Below are 25,857 nucleotides of genomic sequence, written 5' to 3' on the forward strand. Positions count from 1 at the left end.
ACATATGATACTACATGCTCCTTGAATAATATAAAAACGTATGATTTGAGTAACCTAGGTTTTGACCCTGGACTCAAGCAAACATTATTCAAGAAATTTGGATAAGGCGGGAGCTATTTGTTTTTTAATTCAGTTGTAACAGTTTCAAAAAAAATTGGAGTAACTGTATACATCACGAAAGGTACCTCGTTAGGATGACCCAAGTGACTGACTTCACACGATCTTCTGACTGATTTCTAGATGAGTCCCTGAGAATTCCTAGAAGCCAGGGAGAATAAGGAAAATTCCAAAGCCTTCCCTGTATACAAGGAAATCCCGATTTTCTTAAGCCCTTGGCCAAAGATTGAGCGTCAAGTCCACAGCCAGGTTCAGTTTCCTTCTGTGTACTGATATTCTAAGAAGAATTGTAACTGCAACACACGATGTTTAGTAGAAAGCTCCTTCCTTTGTGACATCATCAGGCAGATTGTAAAGAACTGTTTAAGACACTCAGAACAGCAGCCCTGAAAACAGTGAGGATAAATACTCATGTTCTATCAGGATCCTGAAAACAAGCCAGCTGATAAAACATGGCATCTACCCAGAAGGCCACAGTCTATCATGTGTTGAAGACAAATAAAAGTGGGTCCAAGGTAGCGGTTTCATCACACAGAGGGGCTGAGGTGACTACCTCCACTCCTCAGCGGGGCCATGGCTATGTTTCCTCAAGCCAGCGAGGTCCTGCTGTCTCCTTGAGCCCTTCCCAGAGAAGACCCGAAGCTGCAACTCTCACCACTCACTGTTCAGTGGCAGACTATCCTCGCTCTCTGTCCCCACAGCCAGGGCCTGGCCCCTCTACAGTCTCCACTTCACGGGGAACTGAGACCCGACCAAGAACAGAGACATCCCGCCCTCGCTCTCCTCATCGAAAGAACCAGTCAGTGCAGACACTATCTTCCCATCTCTCAGGAGGGTGTCGGAATGTCAGCCCAATGAGGGAAGAATCAACCCGAAGATACGAGAACAAGCCAGGCCTTGAGGTTGGCTACCATTCCTCTTTGGCTTCTGATGCCAAATACCGCCACTTGAGTTTTGTAAGTGAGAAGGAAGAGGACCCACCCTCCAAGGTCCAGAAGCCCCAGGGGGTTAAAGTACTCCGTAGGGTTTCAGCTTATCCAAAGGATGAAGCTATACAAACAGAGCCCTCCCGAAGGACTACTGTTGAGGTCAAATCTGCCAGAAATGTCTCAGAGCATGGCACTCGTGGCACCAGTGACCACCAGACAGTCGTTAGAAAGATCCCTCCCCAGGAATCAGAAGTTGCTCCTCTCAGCTCAATTCTCTCAGAACCTAAGCAAAAGAACGTGAAAGCATCACCAGGCCTCAAACTCTCTGTCCTCAGAGATTTAGATGGGGCACCCCGAGTTCCTTTGCGTTCAGATCGTACAGTCTATGTGGAGACCAAGCCCTGCTCAAAGGTTTTAATATCAGAAATAGAACCCACCGTGAAGTCTCCAACCCGAGACCGTGAGGTTGGACGCAAGGTGACCATCTCCTCAGGAAAACAGTCAGTACAGTCACCTCATCGTGTGACAACTCGAGCAGTATCTGAAGGACACTATAAATCTCCCCTGTATACAGATCTGTCGCCAAAGCCCTCCACCCATGCAGAACTGGAGTTGACCCCTCGGCCTTTGCCCCCGAGGTCCTTACCTAGGTATGGGCCTGGTTGCTCATGGTGGGCCTTACTGAATCCTAAAGTTGAAACGCCCCCAAACCAGCCATCAATATTTGATTTTGAACCTACGTCCCCTCCTCCCCTAGACCCGTTAGAGTCTTATTTTGAAATGGACTCAAACCTTTTCTGTGAGGACCTGATGTTCCAGAGAGAAAGAGGAAGCCTGCCGCTGTCACCAAAGGAGTCTTTACACCGAGTCCCATTGTTAGACGTGCCGAAGACCCCGAAGCACACCAGCAAACATCCCATTCAAGGTTTCAATGCTTTCTTTCTGGGTACGTGCAGCAGCAAGCGGTCCGGGGGCAGCCCACACGTAGTGAAATGGGACGTTGGGATAGGCATGAAAGCACCCCCTCGTCATCCCGGGCCCCAAGGCTGCCTTCCTGCCACTGCCAAGCTGCTTCTATTTTTGAGCTCAGTACTCCATGCCTTGGCTGCCAGCTTCTCTGAGCTCCACGCTAGTGACATCAGTGCAAGTGGTTAAAGCTGGAGTTGAACACGACCTCCAACAGTCAATGCCGCTTAACTCTGCCATGGAAGGTAGAACGGCTGGCAGGGTCAGACGTGGATGCCTCAGAGCGTATATAAAGAACTGAGGCGGGGTGTGGGCTAGTAGGGGCTGTTAAAAACAATAAGAGCCCTGCGTTAATGTCCCGGTTTTAAAGTAGAGTAGGTAGGGAACACATGGGCTGGGGCTTGGGCTTCCTGGAGGGGGATAGCATTAAAGTTCCCAGAGAGGATGTAAAGATGGGACAGGGACAGTGGTGGGAGGAGAGCCTCTGGAAGAGGCCAGGGGCTAAGAGGACTTTCTGGTGGAGACCTGGGTAATGGAGGGAGGGGTGATGACATTCCACGGACAGGAAAAAGCAAGGTTTTGTTCCTTTCAGATGTCTCTGAGGAGACGTACAACCGGATCCTCTGGTGGCTGAAAGGTCTGTGTTCCCCCTTCTTGTGTGGGGGGTTTGGAGGGTGGCAAGGCAGGTGAGAGGGCGGCCTCCATGTCTGTTGTACCGCTGGGTCTTTTAAAATAAGTGACTTGGGTTTAGACCTTCAGTTCTTTATTAGTCAGCCCTTTGGGAATGTGAACCCTTTTCATCTTCCACAGTGAGCTCTTATGAAAACTCAGTTCCAGGAAGGAGAACAACATAAGCCCTGTGGTCCTTAAACTTAATCTCATCTATCATATGTTGGAGAGGTTGTTCATTTTTGAGACAAGATCTTGTTATGTACCCTTGACTGGACTTGGCTTGGCTATGTAGACCAGGATGGCCGGCCTTATGTACACAGAGATCTACCTGCCTCCAAAGTTCCACCACCCCCAGCTTCTGTCACCCCTTTTAAGATTTAATTTAATTGATGTGTATAGGGTGTTTTGCCTGCATGTAGCTCTGTGCCCATGAAGGCCAGAAGATGGCATCAGATCCGCTGGAACTGGAGTCACAGACAGTTGTGAGCTGCTATGTGGGTGCTGGGAATTGAATCTGGTTCTTCTGCAAGAGCAGCCAGTGCTCTTAACAACTGAGCCACCTCTCCAATCCCCTGTCATGTGTTTTAAAGAGAAGTCACCAAAACAAACTACCCGCTTTGAAGCGTTGCCCATTGCTGAGTCCACAGTGGCATTGGTCAAGGGTTCAGAACTCTCTTCACATCCTGTCTCCACTTGTTGCCCTGGGAGGATCTCCGACTCTGCTCGCCCTTCCCCTCCCCACACCAGTAGGTCTTGCATTCACCTCTGGAGCCACTGGCATCCTTCAGGTCCTTTTATTCCTTTTTATGCTCAGCCACTGGTGGCATGGGAGTGGGAGTGAGGATCAGACTTGGAAAAGTGTATCTTGGTAGCAGAGACTCTTGCAGTAAGAATCATGGCAAGGTCAGGTGGTGGTGGTGGCATCTTTAATCCCAGCACTAGGGAGGCAGAAGCAGGTGGATCTCTGTGAGTTCAAGGCCAGCCTGGCCTACAGAGCTAGTTCCAGGACAGCCAGGACGATTTCATAGAGAAACCCTGTCTCAAAGAAGAATCAGAAAGAATTATGGCTTGATAAGCTCCTATGCTATTAATGGGACAGAGGCCGGGCTCTGGATGGCGTTCCTGGGGAGGAGAGAGTCTTATGAATGCACTGCAATCCTGACTCCGCCTCCCCTTTGGAGGGTCCGGCCAGTGTGAGCGGCTTTAGATGTAAAGCCCCTCTCAGGGTGCCACTGCTGTTCAGGACATTTGGGACCCCGGGAAGGGGCGTGGGCCCGGGTTATACCCACATCAACCTGACATCTTTAGTAACACTCTCTTTTTCCCCTCATGTTGACACTTTCTGAATTCCATTTGCTGCCCCCCCTGGAAATGCCTGGCTTCCACTTCTTTGTTATGACAGATGAGGAGGTAAGAATCCCTCTGGGAGGTAACTTACAGTCCAGGGTCCCCAGCCCTCATGGAATTCCTACTCCTGTCAGCTAATGGAAGGGGGCGTGGAAGGAGACAGAACTGCAGCATGTGGCTGGGTAGGCTGTCGAGTGCACAAAAGGGCACTGTGTTGCACCCAGGGATATTTGTACCAAAGTATTAGATGAGCTAAAGTTGTAGCTTTGAAGAGAAAGAATAGAGCTTTTGCCCAGGGCTCTTTGGGAAATGGGGCAGCTATGGTCGAGGTCATTCCCCATCTGGCTCTTCCCTCTCCTACCTAGGGCACTTCGGAAGGGGGTCGCTTTTCTGGGTTACACAGTGTTTGAGTCCTCCAGTCAGAGAACCATGAAGTGGGCTCCGTTCTTGGCAGCCCTGTGTCCTAAATTTGGCAGCGTCCTGATTTTGCGCTGCATTTGCTGTCCCCTTCGGTGATTTTGCTCTTCTCGTCCCAAGTTCGATAAGATGGCCACAGCTCTTCCTGCCTCCATGCTTTCCTTGACCACATTTATTTCCTACCCGAAGCCTAGCCAAGTCTCCTCCATGGCTGCCTGACCCACGGGGAACAGTTGACTTCACATGGAAAAAGAGTGGGGACAGCAAGAGCTCAGATAACAGAACAGCTGAAGGGGAGGTGTCCAGGAATGCAGCTGCCACCCCCTCTGCTATGAGTTCTTATCCAGCCTTGGGCCTGATCTCAGCTGTAGGTGGGAGCAGCCACTTTTAGAGACTATCTCCAAGCAAAGCAATAAGTCCCTCTCTTCTCTGTTTCCTCTGGTCCCGCCCGCTCCTTCATTCCATAGACAGTTTTCTAATCAGATGTGTGACATTCACTAGGCACTAATACACACACACACACACACACACACACACACACACACACACACTGACTGCACGAATGGGGAGATAAGGCATGGACAGGAAAAAATAATACTGCGCACTAGGCTGTGCTCAAATACCCAATCGACAGCGGAATGGATGCTCTTGGAGGGGCTTAGGAGATGGGGAATCGGGAGGAGGTAAGTAGAGGGTAGTTACACCCTCCTTTCCAACGTCAGAGGAAGATAGCATAATACAAATTTATACCTTTGGGAAGGGGTACTGTTTTCTTTGATTCAAAATCTGATGCTTTTGACTTGAGCAGGCTCCCTTCCATCCCCCCAGCCTTGTCCCCTTTTTGTGTGCATCAAGCTTTAGTTTAGGAAGTCAAAAGCCTCGGCAGCAGAATGACTTCCCAAAATAGCACTTGCCCTGTCTGGATAATTACAGCACTTCAGCCCTGTTCAGCAGCAGAGCTGCTCCCCAGAAGCTGGGGAGACAAGGTCCTCAGGCAGCTGGGCCATCGGTCTTCCCTAGTTCTCTGGAAGGAAGGTTTGGATAGAGTTGGGCAAAGCAGTCTCCATGAAAAGCCAGCTTTCTCAACCTGTCCTTTTGGGCTACACAACTCTCAGGCAGGCACAGGATGGAGACTCTCTGGTCCTGCTGTGTGAGGACTCTGGTTCCTCTGGTTTGGGAATGGCCTGACCATAGAAACTGTTCCAGATTCCATTCCCAGCAGGAATTCTCCAGTGGCGTGACCCCAGGGGCTGGCTCTTGAAAGACATTATTTGTTACTGAGCCTCGTAAGCTCCTCTGGGTCCCCAGCTACAGACAACACCAGATTCAGCCCATGTCTCTGTCCGTCTCCTTTCGTCTAAGGAGTGGGGTTGAGACATGCAGCTCATCCTTGGATTGGGGTGGTAGAGGTGGAGTCTCCTCAGAGGAGACTGGACTAGACCGAGGGGGACATCCTAATGTGTGTCTGTTAGCAGAATCTCAACAAGAAGGTTCTGTTAGGCCTTTAGTGGGCCAGGGAAACTGCCTTCTCCTCTGGCCTGTGGAGTTCCTGAAAATAATGCAGCTTTTGTTGCTGCTGCTGTTGTTGTTTTTCAAAACAGGGTTAACAACCCTAACTGTCCTGGAACTCGCTCTGTAGACCAGGCTGGCCTCAAACTCATAGAGATCAGCCTGCCTCTGCCTCCTGAGTGCTGGGATTAAAGGCGTGCGCCAAGACCGCCCAGCAAGAATGCAGCTCTTAATCAGAGGGGCAGCAATGGCTCTGATGGACAGGACTATTCCAGCCCCAAGATCAAGTGTCTACGGGATCCCCACCTTACTAGCTAGCCTCTGTAAGTGCCTTCTTAGGCTATCAGAAGACGAGGTGGCTTCCTCCCTGCTGTGTCTATCAATTATGCAAGAAACTGACTCTGGAAATGAGGGCAGGAACCAGAGGAGGCCTCCAGGGGTACTCCAGGCAGACTGGAAATGTCTTCAGGGTGATACGTCATTTGAGCCCTGAAGGACAGGTGGTCAGACTCCTGTGACTTCTGAACCCTGGGGATGTTCTTCTCTGAGGCATTCTGTTTACAAAGAAAAGCCCAAGTCTCTCAGGAACTCGGGAGTGTCTACCTTCACGAAGGTGCAAACAGAAACCTAGAATGGAAACTACTTGAAAGGAATCCTGGGAACTCACTTCCTCACCTTGCCCATTCCTCCTGCTCGGCATAGAGGCTAGCGTTAAAATTGTAGCGCAGTGGGGATGAAAGTGAGGCAGGAAACCTCAGCGGGCTCATACAGCAGCCTGGCACACCCCCCCCCCCTCCACACACACAGCTTCTTACCCTCTCGGATGCCACCTTGCTCCTTTTCAGCTGCCATGGGCGGCCAGCTCTGACGTGGGATGAACAGCTGGGGACTTCTGGCCATGACTTGCTAATCCAGGTTAGGTTGCCCAGCTCATAGGGCTTTTTACCAAAAGTCCTGCTTTTCCACTAAGTGGTTGACCTCACCGCTAACCTCTGGAGATGAGGAGTTGAGGGATGGAGCCCAGCTCACCCTGAGACCCAGGCAGCTGACTCTTAAGCCTATTGTAATGAGGTCAGGAGAATGTGATTCCTTCTTAGCTTTGATGGTGGAACCGAAGCTAAACTTCTTAGTTTTTGTTGTCAAAATAATCCCACACAGGCACATACGTTTTGGACTTCCTAATACATGTTTTTTTCTTTTTTGTTTCCTTATGTGTATGGTATTTTGCCTGGATGTATGACAGTGTACCATATTTGTGCCTGGGCCCTCTGGAAGAGCAGTCAGTGCTCTTAACCATTGAGGTACCTCTCCAGACCGCTCCACTCCCATAAATGCGCCTTGAAGAGCTAACCGCTTTCCTGACTGGATTACACTGCCCGTTCTTTCTGCTAGAATATTTTAGCCATGTTTGAGGTGGCGGTTTTAGTTAAGGGGAAAAAGTGGTCGTAGGTTAGGGACATTGGCTTCAGGGGCAGAGTACTACCTGAAAGACGAAGAAAAATCTTTAACCCAGAAGCCACCCTGACAGCTGTTCAGCCAGAAGGCCACGATCATGAGCAGCAGAAATGGCTAGATCCCTTCACCCCCTGCTCAGCTGCCTTTGGTTCAGCTGCTGGGAGGGGAGCAGCAAGACAGCTGCTCCTCAAGGCTGGACAAAGGCTTGGAGGAGGGGAACAGAATGTGAGTAACGCCTCTTAGTTCCAGAGAGAAGCCCCAACTCCAAGACTGGGCCTGGAGAGGCCAGATCTCTCCCTTGGCACACCCACCATTGTCAAAGTCAGCTAAACCCAGAGAGTGTCTGTAGTAGCTTTTCTTGGGAATTTGGGTTAGTTGGTCTAAGGCCAAGACCTGAAAAGCTGTTCCCACGGGTGGCTGCAGCGTATCTCAAAGTCACTCTAAGGCACTACTCTAGTATTCTCTTCTCCCATCTCTCTGTACCACCACACATGGACAATCCTAATCCTTTGGAGGGAAAACATTTGAAATAGCCACAGTTGGCAGCAGCTGGCTGGGTGTTGATAATGTCCTCAATTGCAGATATAATAGCTGCTATTCACTTTAGTGATTTTTACCATATCACGTTACTAAATATTTATAGCAAACTGTGGAGTAGACTCTTTTTCTCTACTTCACAGATGAAGGAACTGAGCGTCTGGGCTTTGTTTGTCAAAGCTGAGAACATTAAGGAGCATCCCATTCTGAGATTCCACTGTGCGGTACAGTCATACTTCTGGGGCTGCATCTTCCTGTAAAATACCTTCTCGGCGTTTTAGAGATGCCAACAACTGTGAAGGGGGTTGTATTACTGAGGGCACATTCGTGTCTGTGCATGAGGCTGAGAGGTCGCCTGTGCTGGAGAGCAGACAGAATGAAGGACAAGTGATGGGTCAATGACGTATAGAGCCTCAAGGCCTGTCTGGGCACTAAAATCAGAATGGAAAACTAATTCATGCATTATTTTAGTCAGTCCGTATTGATTGACCAGCTCCCGGGGGCAGGGCCCTGGGTTACCATCACAACACATCTTCTCTGGTCCCTGGATAGAAGTCAGCAGAGGTTGCAACAGAAGACACCCTCCTCAAGCCCCTAAGGGGCTTTTGCTTAATTTGGGAGAGTTTGGTACACCACACCTGCAGGTCACTTGAAAGGGTGTGGCCATGCAAGGACAAACAAGGTCTAATGAACGGAGTCAGCCAATCTAATAGCACTAAAACATTTAGGAAAAACCAGGGTGGGAGGAATACCTTGTCTCAGTATGACAAAAACCTTGGTAAATTAGTTCCTAAAGACCACAGGGCAGTAGAGTCAGTGACCTCAGGACCATGGGAGGTATTTAAAGAGGCAAGGGAGACAGAAAGGGCCTCTTGGAAGGGTCAGACCATTCAGAAAGCAATGACATCAGAAGGCATGCAAGGCCCTTCCCACTTGGAACTCCTGGGCGCTGAGCGGGAGCTGGAAATTCTTACCTTGTTGAAATGGTTGGCTTCGAGCACCTTGCTAACGTCAGAGCTGCTCTCTGCGTGGAGCCACATAACAGGTACCAAGAAACAAAATGATCCCAACCTTGCCACCCACATCTCAGGCCTGCCCCAGGAACGCGAGGCAGTGGCTGGTCTGGTAGGTGGGCTTAAGGTGTTAAGTGTTAAGTGTTCTTTACAGACCTACTGAGGTTTCCTTGAAAGACACACACACACTCCAGCTCTTTGGTGCCCCCAGAGCTCCTGGCTATAATATCATCAGTAAGTCATTCATTTGTGGTGGAAGGGAGACACGATTAGATCTTGGACCACGCATGGGAAACAGCTGCTGAGAGGCAGTAGTGGCCTTTGCTTATCACATAGATCTGAAACCCTGACTTCCTGTGGTCATCATTCTTTATCCTGGACCTGACCTTAGGTTCTAGCTTGGCCCCCACACAGCCTTACTAAGCTGCTGTGCCATGTGCAACCTGCATTCATGAATGGGTAGAAGAGACGTTTTCTGTAGAGGACTTGGGGGAGCAGGCTAGAGCTGTACTTGCTGGTTTGAGCTTCTCGGGGAGTGAAGTGGTCCTCTGTGCTGAGCTACGTGTCTGTGTGTTCCCCCTCCCCCAATGTTTGGCTCTCCATGCTAGCGGTGCCCAGGAAACTGTACTCTGGTCAAGGGTGCCGATGCTGCTCACCCCTCTGGCTGTTTTCTAGGGAGTTCTGTGAGCTGTATGGTGTTAAGGCAAGGTTGGCCAAGCCATCTGACTCCTGGGGGTGCTTTATGCAAGAGCAGCTGGATCCGGGCTATGTTGCTGACCACACATGGATCTGGCCCTGATCAATACAGAGAAAAAGCTAGAAATTGTGGGGAGGATCCATTTTCCTTCAGTGAGAGAAACAGAGGGCCAGGAAGATCAAGGGAAGTATGCTGAGGCCACGTTCTCACAGAGTCCTTTGAAAGCTACAGGGTTGGCATACAGGCTTGCGGGAGCGGAATGGCTTAGCCTGCCTTCAGCTGTTAACTCACCCCCTATGTTAAAGTGCCATAGTGAGAAAGGGAATGTGTGCCATCAAGACCCATGCTTCTTGGCTTGGATCTGAGTTTTATGGTCTAAGGCTTCTCTTGGGCCTTAGACCCAAGCTGGCACCAATATGTCTCAAGACATTTAGGGCTCTGGAGCCTAAGCTGCAGGTCCAGCCGTAGCCGAAGGTAAGTTAGCTGAGCTGCCTTTTGAGAGAGTTCACACTTTTTTTTTAAAATTATTATTATTATTTATTTATTAAAGATGAGAGAGTTCACACTTAAGAGTGGATTAGGGCTAGAGTCTGGTGGATTTGATAATAAAGGAAAACAAGACTTGGGGGAGGCCTGCCACTCCCTCCCCCTTTTTAGATGTGTTTATACATATGCGTGTGTACCGGCAGAAGCCAGGCTAGAATTTGCCTTAGGTGTCGTCCCTCAGGACAGCCATCCACTCTGTCATTGTCATTATTTTTCCAGACAAGATCTCTCACTGAGACCTGGAACTTACCAGTTAGGCTAGGCTGACTGGCCAGTGAGCTCCAGAGGTCCACCTGTGTTAGGATTACAGTTTGCCACCACACTCAGCCTTTTCTATGGACTCTGGTCGAACTCAGGTCTTCACGCTTGCGCCACAAGTGCTTTGTAGACTGAGCCGTACCCTCTCTGCAGTCCCAGGTCTGCTTTCCTTGATAAAGATCCCCCCCCACGCACACACTCCTACCCACATGACCAGAAAGACTGACGGGTATCTTACAGGTGTGCTGGTGGCCTGGGGCTGTGTGTGGCCTAAGGTTGAGACTCAGCTCTTACAGCAGCAGCTGCTGCATCAGGAGACTTCAAACAGCACTGGGGTTTCCCTTTTATGTTTTTGTTTTTCTGGCTGCAGCTTGAGATCTCCTGTCTACCTCAGGCCTTTGTCAGGAACCTATTTATATCTTCAGAGGGCCCCTCTGCGAAGCCGAGCCGCAGGTCCCTATCATGTCCCTTTGGCTCTTTCTCAGTCTCTTCATGGTCAGACTTGCCCTTTATTATTTTTTGTTTTGTTTTGTTTCAAGACAGGGTTTCTCTGTGTAGCTTTGGAGCCTGTCTTGGAACTCCCTCTGTAGACCAGGCTGACCTCTGCCTCCTGAGTTCTGGGATTGAAGGTGTGCGCCACCACCGCCCGGTTCTCCATTGTTCTTGCTGTCCTCCAAGGCAGTGGTCCTCAACCTGTGGATCGTGACCCCTTTGGAGTTGCATATCAAAAAATATTTACATTATGATTCATAATAGTAGTAAAATTACAGTTATGAAGTACTGAATTTTTTTGTTTGTTTTGTAAGACAGGGTTTCTCTGTGTACCGTGACTGACCTGGGAACTCACTCTGCAGACCAGGCAGGCCTGAAACTCAGAGATTCGCCTGCCTCTGTCTCCTGAGTGTATTATCACTTCCCTGTACTAGCAAAATAATCTTACGGTTGGGGTCACCACAACATGAGGCTCTGTATTAAAGGGTCATAGCGTTGGGAAGGTTGAGAACCACTGCTCTAAGGCCTACAGAAGCGCACTGCATACTCTCCTTCAACACCACGTCCACCTTGAGAACCCAGAAGGACCAGTCAAAAACTTAGAAACCATCTAGTTTCCCCCCTTATGTTTTGGGGTGGAAACTGAGACCTTGAGAGGTGAAGTGAGTTGCCTAGTCTCCTAACTAGAAAGGCTTTTCCTCAGCCTGTTGGCACCAGTACTGGGAGTGGGTTATGGCTGAGGGGCTCAGCTTTGTCTGAAGCAGATTGAGGCAGGGGCCAGTCTGTTAACCTACCCTTGGGGAAGGGCTTTTGGGCGTCAGGATAAGGAAGGCTTCTGGAAACTTCCACAGGAGCCTGACCGGTTCAGACCTTACTTAACTCAGGAAATCCATTCCTAAGCATCTCCCTTTGGCTAGATGCTGCTCTGACCCTTCTGACCTTCTAATGCTCCTAAAGCTGCTGCAGCATCGGTTCACCCCCGTTCTGCCTGCCTGTCGGGGAAGAAGGGCTGCTTCACTGGGTTATGCTTGGCTGGCTTTTCTAGAGGCCCGTCCACACTCTGTTTTGCTCCGGGCAAGGCTCCCCTTCCCTCTGAAAGCCATTCTGCCCGATCCCTGGATAATTTATGCAACGAATCCTCTTTAATCTTTAATCTGGGATCTTGAACAAAAAGGAGCCTGCCACTAACCTGTGTCCTTTCACAGCTTGAGTGGAGGTGGGGAATGTCTGACATTTACCTCTTAGAAGGTGTGGTGTGGGTATGAGCAGCGACTAACTTGGATGTTTCTTGCTGAATCTCCGGAGGTAACTAATGCTTTCTCTCCAACTCTCGCCACAACGCGCCCTCCCTGTGCAAAGGCAGCATCTTCCATGGATGCCAGGTGGAGTGGTTTATTTTTCTTTGGGGACTGAATCAAGTTCCCACGGTGCAGCACTCCCCGGAGAGACCATTCTAGAAAAAACAGCTGCCTTGTGCAGCCCTGGGCTTCAGGAGGAGCTCAACGCCGGCACCCACCGCGGCTGCAGAGGTGCAGGCCCCGCCCCGGACCCGACCAGCCCCGCCCCACCCCGCCACCAGAGGACCGCACTCTGCTGGGCTAGTGGGGGCCCGCGGTGCAAAGAGGTCGGCGCGCAGCTTCCACCGCGGGTTGCTGGGGCGCTGTCCAGGCGGAGCCGGCCCGGCTCGGGCTGCAACCATGGTAAGGAGATCGGGCAGCAGGAAACGCAGGGCCTGCCATTCCCGGGCGGCTCCGAGGGGACGCACGGTGCTGCAGCCCTGGCTGGGCAGGGCGGGAGGTACTGTCCCCGGCGCCGGGTTCAGACTAGGCACTGCTGGCGCTGAGCGCCGCGTCGTCGCTCTCAAGTTATTCCTTCTGAGAGGGGCTCCTTTGAGCCGGCCGCGACCCCCAGCGTGCTGCCCAAGGTCCTAGAAGGTATAGGTCAGTTCTGTAGGAAGCGCCTGCCTCTGGTGCTAGAGAGGACAGCGCTGACGAAGATGGTGGGGGGGCGGGGGGGATAAGTATCCGCCCTTGTCGGAATCAGCTGTGTTACCTGGATGACCCTTCCTCGTTCACCTACCCGTGGTGCAGAGACCAGCACCAACTTCCTTAGGAAAACATAGAGGAAATCCATAAACACTGCCAGTCTCACTGAAATTGAGATGGTGACAGACATGATCCACATCCCCTGAACCTTCCTCAGAAAGGAAGAGAGCCCAGTCCACTATCGTGCAGGGCCGTGACCAGCTGTATCCCTTTGCCTCCCTGACCAGAACCCAGAACACTGGGAAACATTCCTCGTGCTCCATCTACCTTCTCCCTGCAACTAGGTCTCTCTGCAGTGTGTGGGGGCTGGGATGTAGAGTGGGGGGGGGGGGACTCATTCCTGCCACCTGCCTGTGAGAAAAGAAGCTGTAACCCCAGATAAAAGTTTTCACCCTGGGCTCCGAGGATACCAGCTCCTCTGCTGTTGTTACCAGATCCTGTCAGAAACACAGTGTATGGGTGCCAGGGCTTCCAGGCCACACACCATCCTCTTCTTCCAGACTTGGCCTTCTGCATGGAGAGGCACAAGCTGTTTACAGCAGGAGGCGAATGGTGATCAGCCCAAAGGGCAGGATGTTGGCTGGGAGCGGCTGCCAAAAGGGAACTCTGGGCCCTGTGGAACCAGAAGCTCTCAGGTCTAGAAAGGCCAACCTTTTGGGCGCTTGTCTCTCAAGCTGTGTCTAGGCAGAGACCCAAGCTTTGGCCAGGAAGTATTAGTGACCCTATGACCTACTCCAAAGGGGTCCCTGGGAGAGGCCAAGTAGTGCTTGTCTTTGTCCTAGTCCGCCACCTTCTTCCCACATGGGAGATGGACAGGCTGATTGTTCCAAGACAGAAGCCTGGGGAAGCACTGATTATCCCCAGTGCTAAGCCCAGCAGGAACCAGGGGGCCTTTTCTGCCACACACTAAGTTCAGTTCAATTGAGGTCTTTGGGCTTTCCGCTTGGCCAAGGCCACCCTGCTCTTTCCTAACTAAAGAAACCCCAACACTACCCAGATGTCCAGTCTCAGGCCTCTGCCCTCATTACCAGCCAAGTGCTTGGGATGACTGGTTCGTGTCAGGCCACACTTCACTGTGTTGCATCTTGCCAGTGGAGGTCAGTATCCTTACTTCTTTGGAAATCAGCAGGGAGACCCCAGCTGAAGTGGAAAGAATAGTGACAGGACAGTTTTAATGACTATTCTGCGACTTGAGATCTCCACCCCTCACCCCATCTTCAAATTTGCTGGACGTATTTGTTACCTGGGAGTCCTTCCATTTCCGAGCAGTCTTGGGGGCAAAAAAAAAAAAAAAAAGGCAAGAAGATTCAAGCCCTAAAACTGGGGCACTATTCAGGCTTGCAGAGGGAATCTCTGCTCCGAACTCCCAGTGGAATGCTCTATCTGTACCTCCCTGCTAAGACCCCAATTGCTCTTCTATGTAAATGGCAACTCTGAAGCCTCTGGGATTTCAGTCTCCTTTGATTTGAACCCATGTTCCGCAGATACCAAGCATCCTAGAGATTCTGTGGACTAGATGAGGTCGTAGGTTAGGTATTCACGAGTCCAGAGGGCATGTATCTTTGGATGGCTGCAGTCCATGGAGCAAAGATTCCTTTGTGGCTGGGGTTCCTGCAGAGAAATCTGGTGGCAGTTTTTCTGGACAGTGGGACAACAGCTTCTTCTGGTAGGGAAAACAAAGGGACACTTGGGAAGAAGTGTGGGACCATTCCCAGAGAACCTGTACTCAAGGGATTATTGTGCATCCCCCCGCCCCCTTTTGTGTTGCTTCAAGTGAAGGTAAGAGAGGTTTAAGGGATTGGAATCTTTGGAGATAGGTTCCTTGGATGGTTGTCCCCAAGTCCTGATGGGTTAGGTCACCTTAGGATACCTCCTAGTCCTCAGGCAGGCTCCAGTGTCCTTAGGGGTTAACAGAGAGGCTAATTGGATCAAGCTCGTTGGGAGGTTGGGTGCTGTGCCCACCAGGATAGGAAGCAGGCAGGCATCATGGGACAGCCAATCAGAGGAGGAGGGGACTGCAGAGGAATCCTGTGATCCTGCTGCAGCTGAGCTGTCCTTGGAGGGTGGGAGCCCAGGAAAGGGGAGGGGAAGAGGGGGTGGAGAAGAACATTCCACAGGCTTTTTTGGCCCCTGCCAGAGACAGAGTAGGGTCAAAGAAAAAGGGGGAGGAAGAAGCCAGGAAGGCAGATGACAACAAGAGCATCAGGGCAAGGCTGTTTCTGTATGAGGACCTTTGCCTGGAGACTCAGTTAGACCCAGAGCTTGCTGACAGGGGTCTGAAGTGTGGGGCATGGACCATTCACTGGGATGGCAAGGGAACTCTGTCTCTGAGGATGGGACTGAAGCCGGGGTAAGATGGTGCTTGGGGAGATGGGTAGACCTAACTGGTCTTCCACTTGGCCTTGACTGGCATAGGAGCTCAGAGTTGGAAAATGGTTTGGTCCCTGGCAAAGCCGGGGAAGGTAGATAGACAGACGGACAAAGATCCTAGTGTCTTAAGCTCCTTGTCTGGAGCCCTTTAGCTTCTCCCATGCTGATGTAAAATCAGGTCTGGCAGGGAAGATGGTGGGCCAGGATCCTGGTAGCTCTGCTGGAAGACTGCGGGCTTGGGTTTTCCATCACTGCGTCCCCATCTTCCTCCCTTGCTGTCCTTCTGTTCTGTGTCCCTGAGAGAGCACAGTCCTTTCTCAAATGCTTAGCAGGACCCCCAGATCGACTTCTGGGTCACTGAGGGCTGGTGCTGGGAGATTTTCTGGAATTCCCCAGACTCGTTAGCTGCCACACAACGAGACCTGCTCCGTCCTTTCTGTGCTGCGGCATAATTAACTAGGCTGAGCTGGGCCGCTCTTGAGAGTGAAAGGGGCAACAATTAGTCCTTATGCTAGACCAACAAGGATGAACTGGGCTGTATGGTCACCTCATTGGACCTCGGATATAATGGGTGAGAGAAGCCTTTAGAGACGGCTTGGCTCTGCACAGCCTCTTGGGGGCACTAAGGCTCACAAGCTAGTTCCAGTTCCCTCCCTCATGCCCAAGCCAACCCCGAAGACTTGGTGATCAGCAGGTGTAGGAACCTGAGTCAGACCGGACATTTCCCCCAACCTCCCTTTCTCTATCTCTTCTTAGCAAAAACCTGGCGGTGTGCATGTCTGTCTCTCTCACGTCTGACCTCCGTAAAATGGGGCTCTGCAAGAAGACTGTGGCCATCTTATCTCTCCTCTGGCTGAGACTTCACAGTGGTCCAGGGTAGCCCCACTGGCTTGGCCAACCCCCAGAGGGTGACTCAGCTTCTGCATTGTCCATTGTCTGGGGGTGGCACGTGGGTGTTGTGAGGCAGAGATGAGCCCAGCACTGCCAGGCACCCCACAAAGAATGCTGACCCCAAAAGGAGAGGGGAAACACTTGGGAAGCTTAGTTCAGGGGGACTAAGGGCAAGAGTCGGGGAAACCATTCATCTTCCATGATGATGGTGGAATGGGCTTCTGCAGAGAGGTCTGCCCATTCTATCAGCACCCCAAATCTGCGGGGCATTGATGAGGCTGTAACCTTCCCGTATTGCTGCATTCATGGAAAATGGGCAAAGAGGCAACTAAGGGGTCCCTCCCAGTCTATGGTTCATTTTGAAGCAGGGAGTCCTGTCACATTTTAACCTTCCCGAAGCTTTTCAGTGTTTTCCTATCCTCTCTTACCTGGCTGGCTTCATATTTAGCATTCCCTGGGGAAAATGGTTACTCTCTGATTCTGGGGTTTAGAGTCAAATTTGGGTGCCGATCAGCACTTAGATTTAAGAGTAGGGTCAGTGACCCTAAGTCTTAGACAGCAAGCCTGGAAAACAAGCCCCGGTAGTAGAATATGCACCTAGGCCCCAGATCCCTGACCAGCAGTGACAGAGACACTGAACCCGCTGCTGGCCTGGCGTTTTACTTGCCTGGAGGATAAAGACCCCTTTCTCCACTCTGCCTGCCAATGTCCATGCCCCTTCCTGATACTACGCTCCTCTTGAGCGACACACTCAGGTCTTAGGCCCCTGCTCCTCCCCGGCTCTCATTCAGTTTGATTCCTTTGCCTTTCTTTGGGACAGCCGTGGGCCCCTGGCTAAGGCAGACCTCCAGAAATGGCAGCATCCGTGATAAGCTGCTAGGACAGGGCTTTGTAGGCTGGACTCTGAGGCTCTTTCCCATCTCTGGGCTTGGGGAGGCTAGTGAGCAGGTAGGTGGGGGGGGGGGGGAATAGGCGTGAGCACTTCCTCTGGCTTGGCTGCTGTCTCTCTCCCTTCTAACCACAGTACTTTCCTTCTTCCCTTTTCACCTTCTGCCGTGCCTCAATCTTCCCATCCTGCTCCCTCCTGTCACTCCCCACCTCCTCACCCGCACCCCCAGATCAAGCGGTTCCTGGAGGACAGCAGTGATGATGCCGAACTGAGCAAGTTCGTGAAGGATTTCCCAGGAAGCGAGCCCTGCCACCCATCGGAGGCCAAGACCAGGGTGTCCAGGCCCCAAATTTTGGAGCCAAGGCCCCGGAGCCCAGAGCTCTGTGATGATGACCTGGAATATAGAGCCACTTTGTGGCCTGAGCCCTCTGAGAGCCAGCAGTACATCTGTGCCCCAGCCCCTCTCAGCCCTTCTTCCAGGCCCCGCAGCCCATGGGGCAAGCTTGATCCCTACGATTCCTCTGAGGTAGAGACTCCAGCCCTGCCTATGCCATTTAGTGGGTGGGTGCAGAAAGACCCAGAGGGGGCACAAAGAGAGCCTGGGGTAGGTGTGTGGGTCTGCGCACAAGCATCAAATATGTCTGTAGGGCCGTCTGTCCAGGATCAGCCCCACCTCTAAGGCTTCTGCCTTGAAGGCATTGCATACTCGAAGTCACAGCAGAGACCGACTGGCTTGTGGCCTCAGCTGGAAGCTCAAAGGATAGGGCATAGACCCGGAAGAGATGAGGAAGGCTGGGCATGGGAGCTGCTTCTAACCCTGTGCATTTTATCTTCCTGTCTACCAGGATGACAAGGAGTATGTGGGCTTTGCAACCCTCCCCAATCAAGTCCATAGGAAGTCAGTGAAGAAAGGCTTTGACTTCACACTCATGGTGGCAGGTAGGAAGGGGCAAGGCTGGGCCAGGCAAGGGGTGTTTCAGGAGGAACTTATGTGTGTGTCTGAAGAGCACACAGGGAGAGAAGGGGCGAGCCGCAACTGGCTGCGCCCTTTTCTGTAAACTCATGCAAAGTATGGGCAAGGTGTGCAGATTTGGGGGGAGAGGGGATTGGGAGCGATGCATCTGGCTGACAGCTTTCTAGTGTTGCCTTCCCTTGCTACCGTGGGCAGTCTCTCGACTTCACTCACTGTGATAGCTGTACACACTTCCTCCCAGTCCTGAAATACTGTGCTTTAGTTGATCTCTCCCATTGACAAGACAACAGTTCGCCCCAGATCTTGATCGGCTGGGCCTTACCCTTCTGACTTGATGCCTCTGTCTTCTGTCCCATCAGGAGAATCTGGCCTGGGCAAATCCACTCTTGTCAACAGCCTCTTCCTCACTGACCTGTACAGGGATCGGAAACTCCTAGGTGCCGAAGGTAAGGCAAGAGAAGGGAAGCTGAAAACCCCACAGGTGCTGGAGATGGGGCCCTCCCTGGCATGCTGGAAGCCTTGCTTCCTAGAGAGCAGTGTGGCTTCTTTGCATAGACGTATCTGACCTGGCAGTTCACCAGCCAGCTCTCTAAAGATCTGGGTGCTGTGCTGGGGGTGGTGCTCCACGCCGTCAATCATGGTGCCCGGGAGGCCGTGGCACGCGGATCATTATGAGTTTGAGGCCAGCCTGATCTACAGAGAGAGAGTTCTAGGCCAGTCAAGGCTACCCTGTCTCAGGGGGGAAAAAAGATTTGGGTGATGGAAGCAGGGCAGGGACCAGAATCCTGATCTCTGAATGAATGTCTGACCCCTAAAGGATTCCAGGAATCCAAGAAAAAAGCCGGGAGCAGAGAAGAGGCTGGGGCCAGAGCCAACAGCCACCGGCATTTCCTGTGTTGGGAAATGTGTTTTTTGCTGGTTCCCAGGGAACAGGCCTTCAGGCGCCTGGGGGTGGAAAGGAAGGCAGTCTGGGCGGGAACGCTAGCTGGGGTGGGCAGGTTGTTTTGGCTGGGCAGGTCCATGCCCTTGTCCTTGCCTCAGTTTCCCTCTTCTCCAGAGCGGATCATGCAAACCGTGGAGATAACTAAGCACGCAGTGGACATAGAAGAGAAGGGCGTGAGGCTGCGGCTCACCATTGTGGACACTCCCGGTTTTGGGGATGCAGTCAACAACACAGAGTGGTATGTCTGACCAAGTACAGCCCCAGCTGATCCTGTCCCACCCACTTACCGCATGCATCTACACAGGTCACACTCGGTCACAGACAGAGTTCTATTTGCCAGGAGGGAGAGGTCTGTGACCCTACTGGACAGCCGGATTCCTTTAACTGGACAGCTGTCTCTTCTGTAAGTGAGAGAGAAAGAATTGGAATGGATGGTCTTATTTATTTATTTTTGAGCCAGACATACTGTGTAGGCTAGGCTGGCCATAACCTCAGAGGTCTGCCTCCCAAGTGCTGAGATTAGATTTTTTTTTTGACAGTGTTTCTTGTTGTATAGCCTGGGACTCACTATGTAACTCAAGCTAGCCTTGAACTCAATGCTTCTCTTGCATCGACCTCTCAAGTGTTGGGACTGCAAGCATGCACTACTGCGCTCAGCCCCAGACAGATGGGTCTTCATGGTCTTCCTAGTTGTGGCATAGAGTTCCATGATGTTTGTAAGGACATAGCGTGAAAAGCCTCAGAGGAGCAGACATCCATACAAATGTCTAGGCCCAACATAAACACCACCATTCCTCCTTTCTTTCCTTTCCTCGGCAATTACTTTAGATGCTGCAAACAAATCTTGTTTATGGGGAAATGGAGGGAGGTGTGAAGGAAAGAAAAGCAAAAGAGCAAAGGGAAAGAATAGCAAAGGTGGGCTGGAGACATGGCTCAGTGGTTAAGAGCACTGGCTGCTCTTCCAGAGGTCGTGAGTTCAATTCCCAGCAACCACATGGTGGCTCACAACCATCTGTAATGAGATCTGGCACCCTCTTCTGGTGTGTGGGCATACATGGAGGCAGAATGTTGTAAACATAATAAATAACTAAATAAATCTTAAAAAAAAAAAAAAGAATAGCAAAGGGATTGCCAGGTGGCAGAGCAGTGTACTGTTACCATCTCAGGACTTGGGAGCTGGAGGCAGGACCAGCTCAAGGCTGGTCCCAACCAGGTAGCCAACCTGTGTTACCCTTGACTTCCTCAAAACAAACAAACAAACAAAAAACTTGAAGGAGTTACAGGGAGGGGCGGAAAGAAGAAGAAAAAGAAGGAACTTTAGGCACCCTTTGGACTATCTAGCAAAAGGAAGGTGGCTTTGACACAGGCAGGATACACACCCGCCTTAGCTCCTGTTTTTTCATGAACTGGAGGATTGTTTAGGTAATGATCACACATAAGAGAACAGGGGCAGGTAGGGGAAAGGGGCAGTGCGCTTGATGGAGAAAGTAGGCGGTAGCACCAAGAGCACAAATCTTGATAGGCATTCAGTACTGTATGATCCTGAGCAAACTGGTTACATTATCTCCTAATAGAAAAAAAAAAACCCAAACAACAAAGACCAGCCATTTCCACATCATCTGTTTGATCTGAAAATAACCGTGAATTATGCCTATGCAATTTTTTGTTTGTTTGTTTGTTTGTTTTTTGAGACAGGGTTTCTTTGTGGCTTTGGAGTCTGTCCTGGCACTAGCTCTTGTAGACTAGGCTGGTTTCGAACTCACAGAGATCTGCCTGCCTCTGCCTCCCGAGTGCTGGGATTAAAGGCATGAGCCACCACTGCCCGGCTGCCTATGCATTTTAGCAATAGTAACTTCAGGGCCAGCAACAGGATTTGTGGGTCCCCTTGTTCATAATTACAAGAATTTCAATATGACAAGAACAACATCAGACCAAGCGTAGTCTTCCTGAGTGCAGACTCCTGTGACTACACAGGCTATATACCCATGATGCTCACTCTAGATCACTGTCTCACAGACATGTCTAAGCCCTCATCACCTGCCTTATTGCTACATGTGACTATCCTCACAGATAACTGGTTTATCATCAGCTTCTGTCTAAGCCTTGACTGGATGGCCATCTCTTACATTCTTGCTACAGCACTGTGCTAGTTAGTGGTACATGGGCTTGTGGTTTCTGTCCATGTTTCTGATGGACTGAGGAGATGCTATGCTGCCATCCTCTTTCCCTTCCTATTCCAGCAGTGTATCTCAGCAGACAGCATGTCCCAACATTCTAATCCCAACTAGTACCTGGTTTCTACTGTAGCAGGTACCACTTTTTTTTGTTTGTTTTGGTTTCCCGAGACAAGGTTTCTCTATATAACAGTCTTAGAATGTGGAACCAGGATGGCCTCAGAGTCAGAGATCTGCCTGCCTCTGCCTCCCGAGTGCTGGGATTAAAGGCGTGCACCACTACTGCCTAGCCAGCAGGTACCACTTTCAATCAACTTACCTCCTTTTACTTTTAATAAATAATTTCCATGTCAGTAAGAATTCCCTTGCAAGAATAATTGTTCCAGATAATTGTACTTTCCTGTTTATAGTGTACATCCATAGATACTAATTTAGTTAACCTACAAGGTGGACATTTTAAGGGATGCAGAGCAAATATGAATGACCTTCATCCCTGAGATGCATACAGCCTGGTGGTAGTGGGGGAGCAGAGAGAGCCATTTCGTAACAAGCTGTGTCCATCACATGAAAAATGAGCGGGTCCGGCCATGTGTAGTTGCCGACACTGAGCTAGGAGTTCCAGAGCCAGGGGCTCTAGCGATAAAGAATAATCTGGAGCAAGTCTTTCAGAGGATTCAAATTTAATTTAGGAGATTTAAAAACGAGAGTGCTGAGCTCAAAGTGTCGGTATCATGGCAAAGGGGATTAAACAGACGGCAGAGGAGCAAAAGACCCGAAAACTGAAGTTGTCAGCACAGACACTCTCCTGGGGAGGAGACAGATTCTGAGAAACACATCATTTTGTTTCATCATTGTATGAACATCACAGAGTGTACTAACACAGGCCCAGATGTCATAGATCAGCTGCTGGACACGGCCCCTCTAGGGCAATAGACTGACTAGAAGACAGACCAGGCTGCCACCGGCATAACACAGCCATCGCTTTACAATAAACATCTCTCTCTTTTCAAGACAGGGTTTATCTCTGTAGCTTTGGGACCTGTCCTGGAACTAGCTCTTGTAGACCAGGCTGGCCTCGAACTCACAGAGATCTGCCTGCCTCTGTCTCTGCCTCCCGAGTGCTGGGATTAAAGGCATGCGCCACCACTGCCCAGCTACAATAAACTTTTCTTATAAGTAGAAAGCATAAAGTATAGTGAATCAAGTGATAGCCAGTTGTGATTACTGATATCGATTTGTGTGCTGTACTTTTTATAAACTTACTGTCGGTGTGCATGGTGTGTGTTTGTATCCTGGCACTGAACACAGGTCACTAGGTTTGAGTGGCAAGCACTCTTACCAGCCGAGTTCTCTCATCAGCTCTCTGTGTGCTGTAGTTTAACATGCGTGACAGCACATGTAACAATAGGTGCCATGGTGTCATGATGGCAGTGTTCCTTTAGCTCAGTTATTGTTTGGTGGGACAAATGAAATCTCTGGATTCAAAGTTGATGGATTCAACATGGCTTCGTGGTGGTTGACCGTGTGGAGTGATATACACATGGCTGCAGAGTGTAGCGGCCGTGTGTGGTGATATACACATGGCTGCAGAGTGTAGAGACCGTGTGTGGTGATATACACATGGCTGCAGAGTGTAGAGACTGTGTGGAGTGATATACACATGGCTGCAGAGTGCAGCAACCGTGTGTGGTGATATACACATGGCTGCAGAGTGTAGCGACCGTGTGGAGTGAGATACACATGGCTGCAGAGTGCAGCAGAGCCGTGCATGCTGCTCTCGTCAAAGCAGCATGCATGGAAGAACCGGGTCTTGGGTAAGGACGAGGGGGTTTGGAGAGGCAAAGGCTCTGAGGCCAGACTGTGAACTTGACTTAGGGTACCCCTGGTTTCTAGCTGGTAGTCACCTGCTGCCACTTTGCGATTCTTACTTCTTTGCCTGGTCACCCTTCAGCCCCCTTTTCCCACCAAACTAGTATGTATTGAACTGCCTGTGTGACCAGTCTAATTTTCTGTCAAGATATGAACTACTCAAAAAAAAAAAAAAAGATATGAACTGCTCCCACCCTCCCAGGTCATTTCCCGAAAGAGTAGTAGACAAAGAGTGAACCAGGGCTCAAGCCAGGGTTCACCAGGCAGCCCCCACTCCCACAGTTTCTCTGCTTGTCTCTCCTTGCCCCAGCTGGAAGCCTGTAGCGGAATACATCGACCAGCAGTTTGAGCAGTATTTCCGAGATGAGAGTGGCCTGAATCGCAAGAACATCCAAGACAACCGGGTGCACTGCTGCCTCTACTTCATCTCGCCCTTCGGCCACGGGTATGGTCTGAGCCCGAGGCTCCTGGCACCACCGGGTTCGGCTATGGGAACAGGCCGAGAGCACCGCAGGCAGGGCTACCACTAGCAGGTGGTCACAGATTCCTGTTCCCCAGGCTCCGGCCGTTGGATGTTGAATTCATGAAGGCCCTGCATCAGCGGGTCAACATTGTGCCTATCTTGGCTAAGGCAGATACACTGACGCCTCCTGAAGTGGACCGAAAGAAATGCAAAGTGAGGGGAGCTGACGGAGGGAGGGAGTCAGGTGGGCTTCTAGAAAAGATGGGGTACCCAGAACTGTGGACCCCCTCATCTGTTTGTCAGATCCGGGAGGAGATTGAGCACTTTGGAATCAAGATCTATCAGTTCCCAGACTGTGATTCTGATGAGGATGAGGACTTCAAATTACAGGACCAAGCCCTAAAGGTTGGGCCACCCTAGGGCACCCCCTTTCTTACCTTGTTTCTGCTGGGCAGAAGAGGGGAGTAGAATTCTATATAAGGAGAGACTGTTGGGGTGGAAGAGGACCCTGTCTTCTTAGAGCACAGCAGAAGATACAAGTGGAAAGAAAGGACAGGTGAGAACACAGATGCTGACCGGCAACCGTAACTTCTTTTAGGAAAGCATCCCATTTGCGGTGATTGGCAGCAACACTGTGGTAGAAGCCAGAGGGCGGAGAGTTCGGGGCCGGCTCTACCCTTGGGGCATAGTAGAAGGTAAAGCTCTGAGCTTGTGACCAGAGTATCCTTGCCCTTACCTTCTTTACCTGTGACCCGGACTGACTCCTAGCCTTGCTGTACAGTGGAAAACCCGGGTCACTGCGACTTTGTGAAGTTGCGGACAATGCTGGTGCGTACCCACATGCAGGACCTGAAGGATGTGACCCGTGAGACACACTATGAGAACTACAGGGCCCAGTGCATCCAGAGCATGACCCGCCTAGTAGTAAAGGAACGGAATCGCAAGTATGACCGGCAGCCAGGACAGAGCTAGCCAGGGGAACCCCAAGTCCTCCCCTTATTACTCTACAGGCCCCAGGCTTCACTCAAGTTGGTGCTGGGGTTCCCCCAACCTTACTACCCTCCTCTCCCCCTCCCTTCAGCAAACTGACAAGAGAGAGTGGTACTGACTTCCCTATCCCTGCTGTCCCACCAGGGACAGATCCAGAAACTGAGAAGTTAATCCGAGAGAAAGATGAAGAGGTGAGAGCACCGTGCTGTGGCTGTCAGCCTGGGAAGTCCCGGTCGATAATTCTCAGTAGCCCTTGGCTTGGGGAGAGAAAGACCCCTGGCTCTGGTATAAACGTGGGATGCTGAGTGGTTCTGCCATTTGCGTCATATATAAGGGCTACCAAGGTCCCAGACTCAAGGGATTAGGATCTGGGGACACATCTCCAATACAGTAAGGCTCTCCCTGTCAAACACCTTGTTTTGATGTATGTGCCTGTTTCAGCTGCGGCGGATGCAGGAGATGCTACACAAAATCCAAAGACAGATGAAGGAGACTCACTAACTGGCTTTTGGACCGGAATATTTAAATCTCTTCTTCCTGCCCACGCCAGCCCCTCCCGGCACCAGCTCTGCTCAGGCCCCTGCAGCTACGACCACTTCGCCTTATATCCCTGCCAACTTCTCAGAGACTCAGAGGAAATAAACCTTAATCTATACACGGTGTTGGGCGTCTCTGTATCTTTACCATCTCCTGGAAGCAAAGCTGCTATGAGTCTGTTTGAAAGGCGGATGACCCTGGTCTCTGGTTTTTAGTAGGAAACGGAAAGAGGGGATGAGTTTCCCCTTCCCTTACAGCATTCACTCTGCTTACAATACCGCTTGCTCTATCGACCATTTCTCTTCTGCCTCCATTATCTGGGCGCCAGGCCTCCATGTTTCCCACATACAATACCTTCATTTTGTAGCGGCTCTTGGGAAAACAAGGTTATTAACTACAAGGCAACCTCCAACTTCTTGTGCCCCCCCCCCCTCCAATTTGGATAGCTATGCAGAATTAATCTCTAAATTCCAGGAAGCTTTTAGTTGAGCACTTAACAAATGCGGAAGGTCCTGCAATTAAAGATTGCTGGGTCGGAAAAAACACATCCTCGTCCCCCAAGGAGTTCAGGATCAAGCTTTCCCTAGGTTGCAGATCCTGGTTCTGGAACAGTGAATTCAGGAGCGGTTTCTGTTTCCCTATAACTTTGTTGTTGTTGTTGTTGTTATTTCGAGACAGGGTTTCTCTGTGGCTTTGGAGCCTGTCCTGGAACTAGCTCTGTAGACCAGGCTGGTCTCGAACTCACAGAGATCCGCCTG

The 25,857-nt window shown here is 50.8% G+C and overlaps 1 protein-coding gene across 6 annotated transcripts; it reads left to right on the forward strand.

Annotated features, from left to right (window-relative positions):
- Window positions 1–569: 569 nt before the first annotated feature.
- Septin4 (septin 4) lies at window positions 570–25,217 on the forward strand. Of its 6 annotated transcripts, XM_050156978.1 has the most exons (14): window positions 570–1,992; window positions 2,605–2,649; window positions 4,087–4,094; window positions 17,380–17,676; window positions 17,996–18,089; window positions 18,483–18,569; window positions 19,181–19,304; window positions 23,420–23,554; window positions 23,668–23,785; window positions 23,876–23,977; window positions 24,171–24,267; window positions 24,354–24,516; window positions 24,707–24,753; window positions 25,004–25,217. In XM_050156978.1, exons 1-13 carry the CDS (start codon window positions 570–572, stop codon window positions 24,723–24,725), a joined length of 2,712 nt encoding a protein of 903 aa, XP_050012935.1. In that variant the 3' UTR covers window positions 24,726–24,753; window positions 25,004–25,217. The 6 variants fall into 6 exon arrangements, with proteins under 6 accessions (XP_050012935.1, XP_050012936.1, XP_050012938.1 ...); XM_050156983.1 differs by lacking the exons at window positions 570–1,992; window positions 2,605–2,649; window positions 4,087–4,094 and adding an exon at window positions 15,150–15,350 and having other exon boundaries at window positions 24,654–24,753; XM_050156981.1 differs by lacking the exons at window positions 570–1,992; window positions 2,605–2,649; window positions 4,087–4,094; window positions 17,380–17,676 and adding an exon at window positions 12,524–12,655 and having other exon boundaries at window positions 24,654–24,753.
- The last annotated feature ends 640 nt before the right edge of the window (window positions 25,218–25,857 follow it).

The sequence above is a fragment of the Alexandromys fortis genome, unplaced genomic scaffold (assembly GCF_014885135.2).
Source record: "Alexandromys fortis isolate MF-2015 unplaced genomic scaffold, M_Fortis_MF-2015_v1.1 scaffold_31, whole genome shotgun sequence".
Taxonomy (NCBI): domain Eukaryota; kingdom Metazoa; phylum Chordata; class Mammalia; order Rodentia; family Cricetidae; genus Alexandromys; species Alexandromys fortis.

Coding starts and splice junctions, on each gene's coding strand:
- Septin4 (XM_050156978.1), top strand. CDS start 570: ATGGCATCTACCCAGAAGGCCACAGTCTATCATGTGTTGAAGACAAAT. Junction 18,570..19,180: donor GAAACTCCTAGGTGCCGAAG/GTAAGGCAAGAG, acceptor CCTCTTCTCCAG/AGCGGATCATGCAAACCGTG. Junction 23,555..23,667: donor ATCTCGCCCTTCGGCCACGG/GTATGGTCTGAG, acceptor CCTGTTCCCCAG/GCTCCGGCCGTTGGATGTTG.